The 20521-nt window shown below is 38.1% G+C and overlaps 1 protein-coding gene across 1 annotated transcript; it reads left to right on the top strand.

Annotated features, from left to right (window-relative positions):
* The first annotated feature begins 3762 nt into the window (after positions 1-3762).
* On the top strand, positions 3763-17593 carry LOC143876575 (oligopeptide transporter 7-like). The gene is made up of 8 exons (XM_077378286.1): positions 3763-4140; positions 4254-4338; positions 8842-9331; positions 9413-9510; positions 12732-13301; positions 13517-13772; positions 15754-15936; positions 16767-17593. Exons 3-8 carry the CDS (start codon positions 8864-8866, stop codon positions 17379-17381), a joined length of 2190 nt encoding a protein of 729 aa, XP_077234401.1. The 5' UTR covers positions 3763-4140; positions 4254-4338; positions 8842-8863; the 3' UTR covers positions 17382-17593.
* The last annotated feature ends 2928 nt before the right edge of the window (positions 17594-20521 follow it).

Here is a 20521-nt window from a genome sequence, read left to right as displayed (position 1 = left end):
ATATCACACTGACGGATGATTCTAGCAGTTGTTAATGGCCTGTAAATGGGGATTGATGAAGCAGTACTTGTAGACTGTTTGTATTCAGGCAGGCTATTGTCTTTATCAGACTGGTAGGATCGCTTGATCAGAGATGCACTTGTGCAGTGGTGCATCTCATTGTACTTCTTGCTCCTAACTTCCTAAGGTGGAGAATCGGACGGTCTACCTTACATTTTTTTTTTGAATGGGAGCGAACTTTATTGATAAAATGGGGAGAGAATCCGGCTACCTAGATGGTCAATACATCTTTGGAAATCAATCTAAAGATGAAGACAGATATATGACATGATAACCCTCCCAGGAGGGACAAACAAAGAGACAGAGAAGATTCTCAAGGAGGAAAGATAATCAAACATCTCTAAACTCATAATGGACCATATTACTAACCATGAATTTCTTTTAAAATATCCAGGCAAAACAATGGGAAACCCTCATTTTGGCTTCCGATTAGTTCACATTCTCCTCGTAGCAGGAAGAAAGGGAAAATGGGCATTTTGGTCCATTCTTATTTGGTTACTATATATTAAATAATTTTCATTAATGAAAGATATAAATCTACTGGTAAATATAAATGACTCATGTCTTCTGGATATCTGCTCTAGTAACAAATCCTGGGTTTAAAATATTTGGAGTTTTGTTTGCGTCCACGGATGATCAGATGATCCGATCTGCAAGGAACATGATTGGAAATTATTTGATGAGGAAGAAGACATAATCAGTTTGAATTTGGGACAGCTATTCGAAATCTGTGGAATAAGAAATCTCTGTTATCGTTCAAATGTTTCATCCACGGAAAAGCCATTTGTTTCTCTTTCTCAACAACGCCTTTCCGTTAGAAAGACAAATAACATCTATTGAAAATTGTAGTTCATTTTGGTGATTCTCCACTCGGGACAACTTCTTTTGTTTTAACAAATTTTGGGTTACCTTTCAGGAAATAATATTTTTCCATTTATAAGTATAGTAAAGTTTGAGATTTAAATTACAAGTGCGGACGGTCATGATCTCCCCATAGCTTCTAATTTGGTCAGAGAGTCAGCCAAATCGTTGGTGCGACCACCGTGCAAACACAAGTCTTTAAGCTCATCTATAAAACTGGCAAGTCTCCATGATCCCTCGCATATCCCTTTGGCCCATGAAATTGTATTAGAAGAATCACTTGCCACTTTCAAACTGCCCTCCGTATGTGTGGTAAATATGGTCACACCTTAGTTATAGTATCATCAAATCAAGTGTGGTTTTTAGGGAACTGTTTAAGAGGTGTGCGATTGATTTAGATAAAGAGTGATTGATGAAGCATGTTGAAGTTGGGATTAGGCAGGCGCGGTCAGACATATTATTATTATTATTTGTTTTGTGTTAGGACTACACAGGCGAGGTCAGACATGTGCTTCCTCTTCTTATTATTTGTTTATAGAGAATTTATAAGGGAAAGAGACTGAAATTAGAAACCATATTTTGCACAGGATAAAAGAGATTAGAAAGAATATTTTACACCCCATTTCTCATTGTTTAATTAGCGGTGCAGCTCGGGTTGAGCTTTTATCTTAAAATTGGGACGGGTCCGGGTTGATTCCAATTCATTTTTAGCAAAAGTTCAAACCGAACCCACCCAAGTTGCACCTCATTATTTTGACTCCATTTTGATAGGGATTCCACAGTGGAAAGACAACGAGTGGAATGTGCAAAAGTAGTATTATATTAATGAGGGCGTGATAGGGTCTTCAAAGCCCGATGCTGCTTGCCACATTAGATCTCTAAATTTAAAGGCTTTGTGCTACTTCAATCTGAAGTTCTGAACATCTCTTTATCCATCCGATGGTTGAGACTCGTTCTAAACTTGTAAAGTTTTCCAATTCTCTTATGATTCTAATGGATTCACTCAATGTGATAATGAAAATGAAGTCTTTTAAAGAGAGAACTCTATATGGATACTTGGGGCCTCTGGATACTTGTTAGCAAATGATACATTAAGGGCTGTTTTGGATGTCACAATTATAAGTTTTTTATTTGCAAATAAAGTTATTTTAGTTTAATCACATTTGTAAATGACACATGGATCCCTTTGTAAGCCAGTATTACATCATTTCTAAGAATACTATAACAATTAGTTCAAGGCATGTTTGGCAACCATGAAAAAAAATCATAAATTCATGGAATATTTGTTTTCCCAAGGTGAGAGAAGTATAAAGAGGGCTGGTGAGATTAGAGAAACTCTACTTCACGGGATTTAAGTAAATATCATCCTCTTCGATGGTGATTGAAGTATTCTATTCCCTATGACGATAATCGGATGACCCATTTTTTTGTTTATTTGATCTATTTTGCCTCTGTTACTACGCAACGAGGTACCTTCGAGAGGGAGGGAGGGAGGGACATTGTCCTCTGTAGTATCACTAAAATTTCAATGAAACGAAGCTCCATATTTGATTAAGGCTAAAAAAGGAAAATGGCTTCTGGATATTGACATTACCATGTTTTGATAATTGCACTAACTCCACGTCTTTTATTATTTAAGCATATTTCAAATGTTATTATACTTCCAGAAGAGCTCTGAGGCAATTAAAAAAGAAGAGAGAAGCTGTGTTTGTGCAATTATCAAGACACGGTATTTTCCAATATTGTGAATAAGAAAAATTATTAAGTGGTTTAAGGTCTATATGTTGTAATTTTAATAATTAATAATTTTTAAGAAGTTTTGTTTGATAAATTTTAATAGAGTTTTATTTTCTTTTGGGAAATGATATCAGCACTGCCATGTTTTGATATATTTCCGCTAAAGCTCCTAGTCTTTTAGTATTTAAAGGGCCGTCAAAAAGGTTATTCCAGTTCCCAAAAGGCTCTAAGAAGCCAACTGAAAAAGAAAAGACAAGCTAGGATGGTGAAAATATAAAAAAATGACAGTGCTGATATCATTTCCATTTCCTTTTCATTTTTGTAATTGTCCCAGACGGTGTTCCCAATTCCTGCGTGGGGCCAAGGCCATAATGAGTTGTCTCCTAATGGTCTATGGGATCAAATGTTTCCACATAAATATCCAAGTCTGGGATCCAATCAAATGTTTTAGCATTGCTTACGAGGCCTAACCCTTGGTTAATGTTGTCGGCCAGAGTCCGAGGCCAAACACAAGTAGAACTGAGAAAATGAACGGCTCAGATTTTATTGTTACGTGGCAGGATCTTATCTACCCAATAATTTAAGGAATCTCGACGACACATGTAGCTTTCTGCTGTTTCCCTGACCCCAAAACGAGGTGGACACTTTGTAGCTTTCTGGACACTCTGTATAAATATTCTTTCACCGTTAAAGTATCCCAAACCAAGAAAAATAAGGGCCAAGTATTTTTGAGCTTAGATCATACAAAACTAACCCTAATTGAAGAAATATCTTGTTTTCCTACTTTCCACCCATCTAACAAAGAATAGTTCTTAGTGGTGCAACTCGGGTCGGGTTGGATCAGGTTGAGGCCAACCCTTACTCAAACCGAGATAGCATTCCCTCAACCCTAATCCAACCCAAGCCTCGGGTTGAGGATGGTCAAACCTAACCCAACCTGCCTCTAAATCTCTCAACCCTAACCCAACCCATCTCACCCAAAATCGGGTTGGGTTAGTCGGGTTGGTTTGGGTCAGCTATATACAATAACCCAAATAAAATCAAGATAAAATTAGAGGAGGGAGGTCGGGTTGCCTAAGGCCTCAACCCTAAACCAACCCGAAATTAAATCGGGTTGGCTTTTCCCAACCCTAACGCAACCCAACCCGAGCCAGAATTGGGTTGAACCCGTCGGGTTAGGGTTGAGCCCGACCCAAGTTGCACGCCTATATTAAATTGAAGGTGGGGTACTTAGCTGGATTGAAGTGAGGACCTTGACCTAAAGTTCAGAGTTTAATAAATGTCTCCACCTGCACACAGAGTTATCAATTAAAGGAAGGGAATGCAACTTTATATGCTCATTTAGAACACTCCACCAATTTGTTTCTTCCATCTGCTCATCACCTTCTTTGCTGCCAATGGTCGTTTTTTTTTCTTTTTCACTTTTTGGGTTTCTAAATGGGAAATAAAAAGGGTTCTTCTGCCAAGCGTTTGATTGTTAAGGTGTGGTTACGTTTTCATTTTTATACTCTTTTTCTTTGTTATTATAAATTTTATGTCGCTGTTCTTGGGTAAAAGATTCCCCATATTTCTTTAACACTCTTATTTTCTAGCAGTGTTGATGAAGCTGCAAGAGAAGGAAGATAGAATGCTTGCAAGGACCTTGTTAATCTAACAAACTACTTTTGAAGAACTCTTCAGGTATGACAAAAGTTTATTATCATTATCTCATCTTCTGAAGAGTTGTGAATCTCTCTTTTTTGCATACTGCTCTCGTGATTGCATTACATAACCCAAAAGGTTAAGGGGACCGCCTGGATCACAGCCGTTGATCTGGTGGACCACCACCACATCCTATATAGCATTATGAACAGATAATCCTAGCCTCTTGATAAAAAATGGGTGCTCTAAAATGTTTCACAGTTTTAAGTTTTTAGGCTATGATTAAGGTAAGGGATCTCACTTGGCCCTTCGATCCCCACCACAAAAAACTCAGGCTATTGGCTAAATTTGCGTGCAATAACTCAACTCGTTCAAGGCAAAATAGCGTCAACTAGGTTGATGCAATCAATTTTCCATTAAATCAGTCCAATAAAAGGCTAAACTAAGATTGAGATGAGGATTTGCCCATACAAGACAAAGTCAACTAAGGTGTGTCGATAATTGATTTTGGAGTTTTTTGTTTGCAAAGCAGTAATCCAAATCATCCAATCAATAAACTTCAGGTTAGATTAACTATGGCCCAAGTTTTTTTACGATGAATCCCACCATCCGATTATGTGTTCAATATGGGCATTTGAGAATCCAGAGAGAGCTAAATTCTAATCGGTTTTTTGGTTAAGGATGGAGAGTATAAATATAGGATAGATGTCCGTTTTACCATCTCTGTCCTTATTCTCCCACATTCACTTTTATGGCCATCGGTTTTTAGGTCACACAAGAAGGGCTAAAAGAGAAGACAGCTGTAAAAAATCGAGAAATACCTTCTCGACAAGAATCAACCACGATGTGCAACAAAAACACCAAAGGAACGATACAAAGAAACACAATCACACAAGAAACACAAGATTTACATGATTCGGCACTGCCTACGTCCACGGGGGAAGATTTTCCACTATTTCGGTCTAGGGTTACAAACTGTCCTCTTCTTGGCCAAGAAAACACAAGAAAAAAAATCTAATCACGTAACCCTAAATTGTGGCTTATATATCAACGCAGCTACATGGAGAAATTTACTGAAATACCCTTTTGTATAATGTCAGAATACAAGACATCTGCGCAACAAAACCAATGAGATCAAAACATCTATCTCTAGATTCTCAAAGGCCGATGGTAAGTGGGTGTATAGTTTATTCACATTGCTCATTAATTAATCTTTATAGAAAATGTAAAAAATGGCAGATAAAAATTGAAAAAAATTTACAAGTCATTTATGAAAAATTTGCAAGTCAAATTGCAAGTAATTTAAAAACAAAGATCGATTGTGCCCGGAATATTTATCTAGGAACTCGGGCGGCACCTTAAAATTTTGTTAATATAGAAAATTATTAGAGGAGGACAAAGAACCTTGAGTATAACCCACCAACATACAAGAAAAAAAGAAAAAAAAATGGTAATTCATCATTTCCCATGATTTCATTTGGTTGAAAATAGTGGTCACTTGAACCGGCCATTTTAAAAAAATTACAGAGATGGGCTATAAGTAAATTTTAAAAAATAAATTCTAAATACCTCAACTTTGCTTGAATCGCCCACGGAGTTGTTAAACACCTTCTTGAATACTAATTACCGCAAGTTGTTAAGCACCTCCTTAATCCTTTCTTCTTAATCGCTAATCGAAATGTGTAACAGAGAGAAATATTAGAGAGAGTAATAAGAGAGAATGATTAGAGAATTTGATGTAATTAGAGAGAAGATTAGAGAGAGTAATATGAAAGAGAGAGCAATAAGAGTGAGAGTAATAAGAGATTAATTGAGGGTGAGAAATAAAGGGAGGGGAGGGATATTTATAAGACTTGAAATATAATAAGTTACCAAAATACCCCCAAAATATAGTTGTTGGGGGGGGGGGTGTATTTTGGTAAAAACATGTGTAACCTCTAAAATACCTCCAAATATAATTGTTGGGGGGGGGGGGGGTTATTTTGGTAAAAACATGTGTAATCCCTAAAGTACCCTCCAATATAGTTGTTGCGGGGTTATTTTAGTAAAAACATGTGTAATCCCTAAAGTAGTCCCCAAATATAGTTGTTGGGAAGGGTATTTTTGGAACACAAGAAATTACACGATGTAATTTTTGAAATTACCCCCTTCACTAGCCGTTTTTTCTAACTTTAAGAGTATTGATGAGAAAACACAAAAAACTTAAAAAAACACAAAAAAAGAGAGGCAAAATTGCAAGTGGGCAGTGCCTAGCCCGGCACTGCTCACTGTAGCAATCATGCCGTGCCGGCACGGCCCAATTCCCACCTTGAGCCACACCACCCGAAGTACAAACTACTTCCACCCTATAGGAAAAATTTGCTGAGCATAAACAAAAATGGGATGCAAATTAAGCTTTTCTAGATATGCTAGAAAATTATAATGTCACATTAAAAGTTGGTCTTTTCGTATGATAAATCCTCCTTCTTCGCTTGAATTCATCACTTTCCTAGTAAAGAAAGAGACAGTTGAAAGTGGACTCTGCATTTTTATTTTATTTTAATCAAACTTTGAATATTGTTGTTTCATTTTCTATAAAATCTACATTTCCTTTCAAGAATCTCCTAACGCTTTACAATCCACGTACGTCAAAGCTCTTTCTTCCAGCCTTTGAAATCTAAAAAAGGGAAGTGATTTATTCGCCCTTTTTTTTCCCTGGACCAGCCTCCTCTACCTATTTACACTACAAGGGGTGGCCCGCCCAAGTAAGGAAACGGGTTATGAATCGTTGGACCTGATCACGTGAATAAAGTGATACCCTCGCCGCAACAATGCCTAAAGTATTTTAGATTCTTTGACCTCATCTTGTGACACATTTTTCCACTGCCATTTTCACTTTTTCAACACCAGTTTGTTTGTCTTATTTGAAAAAAGAAGTCAATTGAAAGACAAAACTGCATCTTTATTTATTAGGAACATGACAACCAGGAGGTGATGCTAGAAAAAGTTGTGGTAAGTCATTTCGTGGCTCACGTTTTTTGGGAGAGAATAGACACCTTGATGAATCAAAAGAATAAGACAAAAAATTTTGCCTGGGATTTGCTAGCAATTTCGCCTCACACTTTTGAGAGAGAAAACAGCCACCTCGTAGCAGATTTTATCTTTTTCATTTAATTTATCTGGGTGGGAGGGCAATCCTTGGTGCAGCAGTAAGGTTGCTCCATTGTGACCTGGTGGTCAAGGGTCCGAGTCACGGAAACAATCTCTCTGCAAAGCAGGGGTAAGGCTGCTACATCTAGCCCTCCCCTTTCTTATTTAATTTATCTAGGTGCCTGTTCTCTCCTGAAGAAGTAAGTCACGAAATCGTGTTATTCGAAATTGCCTAGCAAATCCCTATGTGGGATGTTTTGATGATAAGACAAACTCACGTTGTCTTTTCTTTAAGATGAACTTGTCTTGTCTTTCAATTTCCTTTTATTGGCTGGTGAGAGCTTTTTGAGAGTTGTTTAGCCATCGACAGAAGGTATATGTATAAAAGACAAGGTAAGTTTGTCTTATCATGAAAAAAATTGGTAGTGCAAATATCAGTAGCCAAGAACTGAGCATAACAGTTTGTTTGTCTTATTTGAAAAAGAAGTCAATTGAAAGACAAAACTGCATCTTTATTTATTAGGAACATGACAACCAGGAGGTGATGCTAGAAAAAGTTGTGGTAAGTCATTTCGTGGCTCACGTTTTTTTGGGAGAGAATAGACACCTTGATGAATCAAAGGAATAAGACAAAAATTTTTGCCTGGGATTTGCTAGCAATTTCGCCTCACTTTTGAGAGAGAAAACAGCCACCTCGTAGCAGATTTTATCTTTTTCATTTAATTTATCTGGGTGGGAGGGCAAGCCTTGGTGCAGCAGTAAGGTTGCTCCATTGTGACCTGGTGGTCACGGGTTCGAGTCACGGAAACAATCTCTCTGCAAAGCAGGCGTAAGGCTGCTACATCTAGCCCTCCCCTTTCTTATTTAATTTATCTAGGTGCCTGTTCTCTCCTGAAGAAGTAAGTCACGAAATTGTGTTATTCGAAATTGCCTAGCAAACCCATAAAAAAAAAAGATATACTATATAATGGGCACCTTGTCTTTTTACCCTCATTTTTCCACTTAAAACTGAGCATAACATTTGTTTTTCACCTAATTTGCATAGAAAGAAACATAGCTTAAAGAAAACGTTGGTCATTTAAATGAAATAATCTAGAATAATGACATGGTAACCAAGTTGCCTGCACTACCACATTTTGATAATGATACTTGTCATTTTGTTTTATATTTTTTAATCACTGGAGAAGCTATCAACATCCAATAGATAAGTGTTAAATAAAGTGAGTAGTGCCATTATCAAAATGAGAGAGAGAGTGTGTGAACAAAACCTCAGCTTATATAAAGCTGTCTATGTTTGCTCAAAGGAAATTGTATTTGCCCTTCGTGGATGTATGTCTAGCACTTAACCCACTTTAATTTCTATTCTTTTAGTTTCTTTGCATCCTTTTCCCTAACATTTTCATCAAAATTCAGCTCCAAACAACAACCATCATCAATGGCTGAGAATGCTTTGGAACGCACTTCAGAGCCGTCCGATAACTCTTCGATCGAGCAAGTTCAATTGACGGTGCCGATCACCGATGATCCGACCCTCCCGGTGCTCACATTTCGAATGTGGGTGTTGGGAACTCTCTCATGTATCATTCTATCTTTCCTCAACCAATTCTTTTGGTATAGAAGGGAGTCTCTTTCGATCAGTTCGATCTCCGCGCAGATTGCCGTGGTTCCAATGGGACACCTCATGGCATCATCTATTACCAATCGAATATTTTTCCAAGGGAAGAGATGGGAATTTACTCTCAATCCTGGACCTTTCAATATAAAAGAACATGTTTTGATCACCATCTTTGCGAATTCTGGAGCTGGGACGGTTTATGCCATTCACATTGTCTCCGCGGTTAAGATCTTTTACCAGAAGAAGCTTACGTTCTTCGTTGCGCTGTTTGTGGTGTTAACAACTCAGGTGGGATTTTTTTTTAAACTTTCTTATGAGAAAATTATTCAATTTTTGTAAATTTATATTTTGTAAATTTTTTAAGTGTAGGTGTTGGGATTTGGATGGGCTGGGATCTTCCGGCGTTATCTAGTGGAGCCTGCATCTATGTGGTGGCCGGTAAATCTCGTTCAGGTTTCGCTATTCAGGTATGGTAAGCCATGTTTGGCAACTTGGTGGAATATTAGCTTACCAAAGAGTTGATAAAAGTATGGAAAGTAGGATGTCGTTTTGTTTATAGTTGGCTCAAAAGTTTATTTGCAATTCCCAAAAAGCTATGACAACGGCAATTATAAACAAAATGACAGCCTATATACTTTGGCCACATATCAAAAGATTGGAGTACTAAAATCATTTCCCAAAATTCTTACCCTCTCCTCACTCATGTCTTGCAATTTTCTTCGTCCCCCCTCCTCTCTCACCAAAACAATTCATGGCTGCCAACATGGCCTTAAGTTTTGGTTGTTTAGTTGTTCTGGTTGTGTGTTGAAAGCCACACCAATTGAATAGTAAGAGGGAATTAGTAAAGAAGCTGATATGGGCACACACACCCACATTTTTTTATGAATCATAGTGACATTGAGTGCATATATTCAACCACATGTTATTTCAAAGCATGCATGGTTGCACTGAAATTCTTTTTTTTTTTTTCCAATTTTTCTATAAGAAAATTGAATTTCCCCATATAATTTTTACCTAAACATTTTTCATCAAGGACATGTTTGATCTTGACAAAAAATGAAAACAAATTCCTTCAAAATTTTGTTCTAGGTTTGGTAACCCACTTTTTAGGCAAAAATTTTAGGACAGAGATTTTTCATTAAAAATTCTTGAAAAATAAACTGATTTTTAAGGAAATTTCATTTTTTAATGATGCCTTTTTAGCTAGCCAAGCTGCCCACCCAAGAAAATAACAAAAGAATAAAAAGATCTGGGTATGTTCTAATATTATATCTTGGGGACCCAACTTGGTATAGCTCACCCAAGGCCACACCCACCTCACATAGAATACTCTTTTCCTCTTAAACAATCATAGTAATTTATCAAGTGGTCCTGATATGGTTGGACCGCAGCGCAGAAGTTGCACGCCTAACAGCAAAAAAATTGTCCTATATATCATTAGAGTACAGTTCAAAAGCAGCCAATAGCAGTGACACTACCTGCAGGGAATGGGCAACCATTATCTTCATTTGACTAGAGAGAATGATATTCTCACCAGTCACTCCCTTGTTTTGATATTGGCTGTACGTTGATAGCTTGTTTGTAATGGTAACATAAAGTATCAGAGAGGAAAATAAAAAGAATTGACACATCAAAACAGGGGAGTGTTGGAAGAGTTTTCCATATGGGGGTCCAAATTGAAAACTTAACTTTCATTAGCATTATTGTTTTTCTAATCAAGGGCTAAAGATAATTAAAGTTAATCTATTTTAAGAGTCCATACTTAGAAACAAATGTGATGCATGGGAGACCTAACCCCTATGTCACAAATATCCCATATATTTTCAAAATATCCATTTTTATCCAGACATTTTAATAAAACGACAAAATCCAGAAATAATCCCGAGATTTGAAAAATGTAGCAATATTTTCATTTTTTATCATAAAATATCGTGACAATATCATGATTTATTTCGATATTTTTTTTACTATATTTGTATTTTATATTTTTTCTTAAATTTATATATTTATATATTTTTTAAATAATTTTATTTTTATTGTTTTCCCCCAAAATATACCTGAATTTTTTTTAATATATCCCGAGATTTTCCCTTGCCGAGAAATTCCCGAGAACGATATCTCATATATGTGACATAGCCTAACCCTAATTCAAGATTGTAACTATAAGTAGTTGTTTAATGAGAGCAATACACATTAAGACACTAAGAGTGATTTAGGGTTTTCTTGAGGAAGTCCCTAATCTACCGAGTCCAATTCCAAGATTCCATTGTTCTGAGCATCCATACTTGGTTAGATTGGAAGATCTCTCTAGTAATCGATGGGCGATATTCATCGTAAGCATCTTCAACAAATTTGGTATCATTTTGTTGAGAAACAAAGGTGCCACGAGCTTCACTCTGTGTGCGGACTTGCGGAAGGCCAACTGCCCTCTGTAGTCGCGACCTTTCACCTTTCTCACGTTTTGAGTCTTATCTTCCAGTTTCAGCATTCGAAAATGTTATTAATAGTTTCTCCGTTATTAGATCGATTCAGGGCCGGAGCCAGGAATTTACATTGGGGGGCCGGACTAATTTACACTTTGCCCGCATTGGTCATTGGTCTTTCTTTTTTCTTTTTTTGGTTGGGGGGGGGGGGGGGGGGGGGGGGGGGGGGGGGGGGGTTGGGGATCGATTATATGTCTCGTGTTGGGATAGATCAGGACACTATATGCCTTACAAAGCACGTATTTCCTCTTCGAAAGTGTACGATCTACGAGAAGACACTACTCCTTGAGATTGAGAGTCGCTACTTAGAAATTGTGGGTCTTAGGTGTTGATAATGACTCTAATGATGTCTGCCCAACCATACTGAGTTATAGAAGATGTTAGGCATTGACCATGCCCAATCGGACGATCACTCTCTACTGAAGAATGGTTTCGATCAACATTCATTAATTTTATGGTTTCACTTGGTTCATTGCAAAGATAACATAGAAAAGAAGAATGAGTGACCGATTTTGTGGAGTCCGATCAGATAAAGCATATCAGGTCGGACACCTCCGCTCCCCTTATGGTATTTTTCAAAAAAACTATTCGGTTTTAGAAAGGTTTTTCTTGAGAACATTTTTGTCTTCTTCTTGAAAAATATGTTCTTATGGGTCTTTAAGTCATTAATGGTATTCTTAATGTTCAAGTAAAAAGATGCAACACACACACAAGCATGGTTTTACAAATGCCTACGACCATGAGCGAGTCGGTGAGAAATTTATGTACTATGAATATGAACAAGATGATTATCATAATTTTTCGATTGATTCAGTACCCGAATGAATATTAGAAAGGAAATTCACTAAGAATATTAACAAGAAGATTGTAATGATTTTTGGATTGATTCAATACTCAATTGAATCCATAACTCCTTTCTTGTAACCCCCAAATCTTAATCTCTCTTTTCTCTTCAAAACCACTTTGAGAGAGCCCAACAATATGCAAATGGTTTTGAATTTAAAAATTATCATTTGCAAAGAGGCCTAATATACCATTTGCAAATAAAGATTTAACTAACATAATGTCATCCGTAAATAAGAAGTATTTTTGGTGGCTTCAGAAGAGAGTCCTTTACCGAAGAAGATTGTTCTTTAATTAATGTTTAGGTTTTTTTTTCCTGCTGTTTCTGTAATTCTTTGTACTGACTAATATATGAATTGCAGGGCGTTACATGAAAAGGAAAGAAGGCCAAAGGGTGGAATGACAAGGAACCAATTCTTTCTTATTGCATTCATCTGCAGCTTTGCCTACTATGTCTTCCCTGGCTACCTCTTTGCCATGCTAACATCCCTCTCATGGGTATGTTGGGCCTTCTCCCACTCTGTCCTGGCCCAACAACTTGGGTCAGGACTCAGTGGGCTCGGGCTCGGGGCCGTTGGTCTCGATTGGTCCACTATCGCATCCTACCTTGGAAGCCCGCTCGCTAGCCCGTGGTTCGCCACAGCCAATATTGCTGTAGGATATGTCTTCATGATGTACATCTTAACACCAATCACTTATTGGCTCAACATTTACAAGGCCAAGACCTTCCCTATATTCTCCAGTGGGCTCTACACATCTTCAGGACATAAGTACAACATTTCGAGCATCATCGACTCTAAATTCCACCTCGACCATGAGGCCTACGAGAGGGTCGGACCTCTTTATCTTAGCACCTTCTTTTCAATGGCTTATGGTGTTGGCTTCGCCACCCTCGCTGCCACAGTGGTCCATGTCTTCCTCTTCCATGGAAGGTATGATTCAAAATTCCTATTTTACTGCCATGTTTGGCAACCCTGAATATTTTTCAAGGAATATTAGCTTACCAACTGTTGAGAGAGGGGTAGGGAGAGTGGGAGGGGAGAAGGTATGGATGAGGACATGGTGCAAAGTCGCTGAAAAATAACGAAAACAAAAACTTTATTTTGTGCATACGGATAAATCTCATGAAATCGACTCATTTTCACAGTGAAATATGGAAGTTGAGCAAATCAGCCTTCAAAGATAGGAAAATGGATGTGCACATGAGGCTTATGAGCAATTACAAGCAAGTCCCAGAGTCGTGGTTCGTGTGCATTCTCTGCGCGAACATTGTCGCTGCAATATTTGTTTGCGAGTACTACAATGAACAACTTCAGTTGCAATGGTGGGGCGTTTTGCTAGCGTGCGTCATTGCCCTTTTCTTCACCCTCCCAATCGGAATCATTGTGGCTACGACAAACCAGGTATCTTCTCCATATATATACTAGTGATATTGTTTTTTTTCCTTTTCTTAATTTTTGTTGAAGTGTGATTAAATAACACCAGCTCTAATAGCTTAAGCTTTTGGAGTAATTGGTTGTTTCACATGGTATCAGAGCAAAGGTTCTCGGTTCAAAACTCCTTGATATTAAAAATCCACATATAATGGCCAACCCAAAAGAGGTGCCAGATGTGCCACATGTAGGCTAACCCTAAAAAATGTGGGGGTATTAAGGTATAAAAGATTAAATAACACCTTCTCCAATGGCTTAAGCTTTTGGAGTAATTTGCTGTTTCACATGGTATCAGAGCAAAGGTCCTGGTCCAAAACTCCTTGATATTAAAAATCCACATGTAATGGCCAACCCAAAAGAGGCGCCACATGTTCCACATGGAGGCAAACCTTAAAAAGAGGGGCCACAGCGTGAGGGGGAGTGTTAAAGCACGATGGATTGAATAGCGCCATCTCAAACAGCTTAAGCTTTTGGAGTAATTGGTTGTTTCACATGGTATCAGAGCCAATGCCTCATGACAGGTATGGGTTCAAAACCCATCAACTCCTTGTAATTAAAAATCCACGTGTATTGTCAACCCAAAAAAAAAGAGGGGCCATACGTGAGGGGGAGTGTTGAAGTATAAATGATTAAATAACACCAACTCTAATAGCTTTAGCTTTTGGAGTAATTGGTTGTTTCAATATTTTATAGGGCATAGTTGGGTTGGTCATTTTTCAAGGGCGAAAAATGATGGTAGTTACCTAAGGTAAAGTCAGTTTTGAGATTATTAAAAAAGGAGGAGCTTAGATATAATTTCTACTTTCAAGAAGATAGATGGTTAATGGTGGCTTCTTTAAAATTTAATGGGAAATGATATTTCAACACTTTCCTAGCATTTTTATCCCCCCTTTTTTTGTGCTTTTCCTAAAATGACAAACAAAATGAGGTGAAAATGTTGGAATGAAACCAACTAGATCGAGGGAGAAGATGAGACTCAAGAGAAGAAAGTTATTTACTTGATGCCAAACACACAAAGAACAAAGCCCAACATGTTGTACTACATGTTGTACTACCCCAGAGATTCATATTTCACTAAAATAGCTTGTAAAAGAAAAGTAGATACATGGCCAATTATAGGTTATATTTCAAATCTGAGATTAAAATTTCGTAACTCTACTTAGCTATCCTAATCAACGACTAACACACTATCAAATGTAAAACATAAATAAAGCAAATGACTCATACAATTCCAAAACAAATAACCGATTCCCAAGAATATAAATTCTCAAGAGAGTAGATTTCCAGTATGGCAAAGTCAATGTCAATGTAGCAAGACTCAATGTAGTAAGTCCCAATGTAGTAACATTCAATGAAAAAGGTGCATGGCAAGCTCTATGCATGTAGAAAGTTGCAAGATTGAATGCAGTAAAGTGGTCAAGCTTAGAATTCCAACAAAAATTGCATTGTATATGCTATCGATATATCTACACTGCATAAAGTGAAGCCCTTTCCTACTTTTTACCGAGTAGTATTAAGAAAGAAGCTAAAGTTTACCTTCTTATAATTTATAAAGACCTAAGTTTTCATAATAGTAACTGTGGTCACACTTTTTTTGGTAGGCAAGCTGGGATTGAACCTGAAACCTCATACAAAACCTCAACCATTGAGCTACATGCCCAACCCCCAGTAGCTGTGGTCCCTTGAATCCGAAAATATCTCTAAAATCCTAAAATCTCTACATTGAATTCTAGAAACTCTCTCTCTCTCTCTCTCATGCCTTTGCAACTTCATGTGTATGTAACATGGTTTGAGAACTTTGGGGAAAAGAAATTGTTTTGTTATCTTGCGGCAGCTCACATGTCATTTTATTAGTTTTGAGGAAAACAAACAAAAGGGGGTGGAAATATTATTTCCCTTTTTATATATTTATAATACAAACCAAAAACCGATTAATTTTGTCATTATACAGGCACCGGGATTGAACATAATTACTGAGTACATCATAGGGTATTTATATCCGGGGCGCCCCGTTGCCAACATATGCTTCAAGGTGTATGGGTATATTAGCATGGAACAGGCCCTCACATTCCTAGCAGACTTCAAGCTCGGTCATTACATGAAGATTCCTCCAAGAACAATGTTCATGGCACAGGTTTGTTACTTCCCTCTTCCTCGATCTTTTTCTTTCCTTGCCACCTTAATTTTTTAAATTGTGAAACATGATGCTTAAGAGTCAGACTTAAGGGTGCTTGGATATAAGGAAAACATTCTAGGAAAAAAAAAATTCAACATCCAATTGGGTTACAAAATTGATATTGGAAAAAATATTTTCATGAAAAATAAGTTAGCTAAATGCTAGAACAATAATTTACCAACCAAAAAATATTCAAATATCCCAGGTAGAGATGATCTTTAGGCAAGTCTGAGTGTATTGTTCATAAAAGTGACGATTGTAGGTATATATGTTGGATATTTTCTAAATATTTTATTTTTAAAATAGAAAAGAATGAGTTTTTTTTTGTCCAAAGAGACACTTCTTCAAATGGCACTTTTATTGTGGAAAGGTATTTTGATTATTCAAAGAGTTATTTTAAATGAAAGGGATTTTTCATCTGAAAGGGTGCCTTCATGTCTTTTTTATCATCCATAGAAGAGGGATTAGGGTCTCATTTTGAAAAGATTCTCTCCTTTTTAAGTTTTCTCTTTTTTTTTCCAGGCATACTAGATGTCTTGAACTCAAAGTGCAATCCTTGTTCTTGGTGTAGGCATTGTTTCTCTAGACTTATTTCCTGGTAGCCACCTGCATAAGTGGGAAAATTAAAAGTCTATAAGAGAAATCTTCTGCTTGCCTTGCCTACCTCCCATCTTTCTAACCATCTTTCTATTTTCTCTCTGTGTTTGTACTTTGATTATTTGCATCTCAACCATTTGATCATTAATCTTGATACCAAAATTTTCCCCACAATATAAAAATATATACAGGTAGTGGGGACTGTATTAGCATCATTGGTGTATTTGGGAACTGCATGGTGGCTCATGGAGACTATCCCCAACATCTGTGAGACTGCTATACTCCCCTCAGACAGCCCATGGACCTGCCCTGGTGACCGTGTTTTCTACAGCGCCTCCGTCATCTGGGGATTGATCGGCCCACGCAGAATCTTCGGCGATCTCGGCACCTACTCCGCCGTGAACTGGTTCTTTCTCGCCGGTGCAATTGCTCCTCTCCTTGTCTGGATTGCCCACAAGGCCTTCCCTCGCCATGAATGGATCCGTCTCATCAACATGCCCATCCTTATAGGTTCCACAGCATCGATGCCCTACGCCACCGCTGTAAATTATACAAGTTGGATCATTGTTGGATTCTTTTCTGGCTTTGTCATCTATAGGTATCGGCGTAACTGGTGGCAGCGCCACAATTATGTGCTCTCAGGTGCGCTAGACGCCGGTCTGGCGTTCATGGGAGTGCTCTTATATCTGTGCTTGGGGTCCAAGAATGTAACCCTCAATTGGTGGGGTGAAAACTTGGATGGCTGCCCTTTGGCTTCTTGTCCTACTGAGAAAGGTGTCATTGTCCCTGGGTGCCCAGCTTTCTAAGCCATGGTAGCTGGTAAGACTACTAGACTTCATGCTTGTATTTAAATACAAAAGAAAATAAGGATTGTATAAATATCTATTTCAATCTATAGATGAATTGGGTTTTAATTGTAAATCAGTGAAATATTCCTTGTGTTTTAAGAGGCTATGCAGGAATTTGAGTATGGGGAAGAAGGAATGAAATAAATATAAAGACAAAGTGCCTCTTTAAATGCATCTAAATGTGATTTGTATATTATCTGTGTGAAAAAATCCAGTATGACCAAAATCTCATCAAACAATAGAATCAAAGGCAAACATGAAAACTATGATCAAAAGAGAGCAACACATGATAAATTTACAATTTATGTGTTTCGGCACAATGGCCTACATCCACCGGTGAGATCAAGATTCTTCCACTATAAGAGAAAAGATAACAACACTTCTTTGCCAAACTCCTTTCTTTATACAAGAAATGTCATGCCCCGACCCCACTGTGTATATATTGTCTGGTTCTGGGTCTTTCTCACCCTCCCCGGTTTTGTTTTCCAGCAGCACTAACCGTGCCTCACCCACTCCGCGGGGCCTGTCCCTTGGAGATGTTGCAAACACCTCTACACAGGGAGAGGAAGAATCCACATATATAGCCCAGTAACTTTTCCTCTCTTTTCGATGTGGGATCTCACAATCCACCCCCCCCCCCCCCCCCCCCCCCCCCCCCCCTTGGGCTAGCATCCTCGCTGGCACACCGTACTTGAGGGAGGTCCCACTCTGATACCATTATGTCACGCCCCGACCCCATTGTGTTAATATTGTACGGTTCAGGGTTTTTCTCACCCTCCCCAGTTTTGTTTTCCAATAGCGCTAACCGTGCCCGACCCACTTCGCTGGGCCCACCACTTGGAGATACTGAAAACGCATCTACACAGGGAGAGGAAGAATCCTCATATATAGCCTATCAACTTTTCCTCCCTTTCCGATGTGGGATCTCACAAGAAAGAAAACTCCCTTTTATATTGCAAAAGGAAACCACCAGTGAGAAGAACAACTCACCTTTAATTTCTATCTTCTTCACCACACAAGAAATCTACTTCTCTTCTTTCCACCAAGAGGAAAAATCATATCGTCTCTCTTTATTTTCTCCAAAATGACCAGTATGTCATTCCTTATTCTCTTTCCTTCTCTCTGTTTTTACCACAAGTTTCCCAAAGATTATAAATTACATGGGTGGTAAGTTACAATTTAGAAGTTCTCATCATTCACAGATGGATGGACAAACCGAAGCTATCAACCAATCGTTGGAAAACTTGTTGTGATAGTAAGTGAAAATAAGAGAAATTGGAGTGATGTTTTAGCTCAAGCTAATTTCACCTACAATAAGTAAAAGGATCAATCGATTTGCATGAATCCATTTGAAGTAGTGTGTTCAGAATTCAAATAGTCTATTAGTTCATTTACCTTACTTGGATTGTTTTAGTGGAGATATTGCCGAATATCAAAAAATTGCATGAGCAGGTTCGAAAGAGGTTAGAAGAAAGCAACAAAAAATACAAAGAATTGATTGATAAGATGTACTTGAAATTTAAAGGAGGCCTTATTTGGATCAACATGTGGAAGGAAAGATTTCCAAGAAATAAACATGGCAATTGTAAGACTGAGTTGATGAACTATTTCGTGTATGCAAGTGTATTGATAAGAATGCGTATATGATTAATCTACCTAGCGATATGTGAGTTTCTACTGCTTTCAACAAAGTTGATTTGGAGGCATATCAAGGAGATGATGATTTCTGACGTGGGCTGCAAGGCATGGCAATTTGGAAATTGCCAAAAAATTTCAATTTTCCAAAAGTAACCCACATCTCTTGACATAATTGGGACGAGGAAAAAAAAGCAACACAACTCTAAATATTTACTTTTTTAGAAAGAGTCAATATCTACTTTTTACTTTCTTTCTTGTACTAGGGGTTAGGTTACTTTTTTTATATTCTTGCTATTTACTTGTTAGGTTACCTTTTCTTTAGCTAGTTTCTTTTTCTCTAAATGTTTAAGTGTAGTAGGAGTTCTTTCCTATAAAATCAATTATGTGAATGTACAAGGGATTATTATGTTTGTTTATTGAAATAAAGAAAATTTTCTCATTTCTTGTTAGTGAGAAAGTTCGTTTATCTTACTCTTTGAAGATTCAAAGAGCACCCTTCTTGGATTCGAAGGTTTATTCGATCAGAGGTCGACGGCAATCAACCCCCGACTCGTTCTTCCCGCTTCCGGCTATGCCAGGTGGTATCAAAGCCCTGCTACTTTTCATACATGGCTTCCCACGGAGAACGGGAAAATCAAGAAACCATGACGGTGGAGATGTTTAACACTCTCCAGGCTACCATTAATCGAATAGCAAAGCAATTGGCACTGTTAAATCCTATTGAGCGCAGGGAGATTATACAGAAGAGTTCTACCGACTATCGTCCATAAACGATATTTTGGAAACCGAGGCACAACGAGTGGCACTCATAAAGGAGGTCTTCGCCAAGCAATTGATGATCAAATCGCTCTCCGCCCAATTTGGACACTATCTGAGGTAGTAAAGATGGCTGAACAAGTTGAGACCATGTTCAACCGTTCGCCTCAGAGGGATTTTTACATGAGTCAAACCATGGTAGAGACACCGCAGATGACGATTCCGACAGCGGAAGAGAAGGCCGTTTTGGATCCTCATGTTGGGGTAAGCAAGTTTGCCCAAGCATTTCCGACCCGAGGAAGAGGACGTGGAGATATTCCATCTACTTCGGCAACGACCCAAGTTCCACGACGAGATCCATATGAGTCGCAGTTCGATCAGCGGATCATATGCTACAAGTGCAACCAATTGGGTCACAAATCCAACGAGTGTCCCAAACGCGGTCGGCATACTACAAATCTAGTAGTCGGTGACAGACATGAAGAAGATGAAGAAGAGCATGAAGAGCAACAAAATTCGGAAGAAGATCTCATTCCTACTACTTGTGCTCTATGACGATCCTTGGTGATGCATCGAGTTATGTGCACCTCGAAAGTAGAGGAATTTAAGCAATGCAACAATCTCTTCAAATGCAAGTGTATGGTCAAAGAAAGGATTTGCAACGTCATCATTGATGGACGTAGCATGGAGAATTATGCGTCAAA

This window comes from Tasmannia lanceolata, unplaced genomic scaffold (assembly GCF_043159265.1).
Source record: "Tasmannia lanceolata isolate RefF3 unplaced genomic scaffold, GAP_Taslan_0.1 ptg000002l, whole genome shotgun sequence".
Taxonomy (NCBI): domain Eukaryota; kingdom Viridiplantae; phylum Streptophyta; class Magnoliopsida; order Canellales; family Winteraceae; genus Tasmannia; species Tasmannia lanceolata.
The sequence above is the reverse complement of the archived record's forward strand: the minus strand, read 5'-3'. Positions and strand labels throughout refer to the sequence as shown.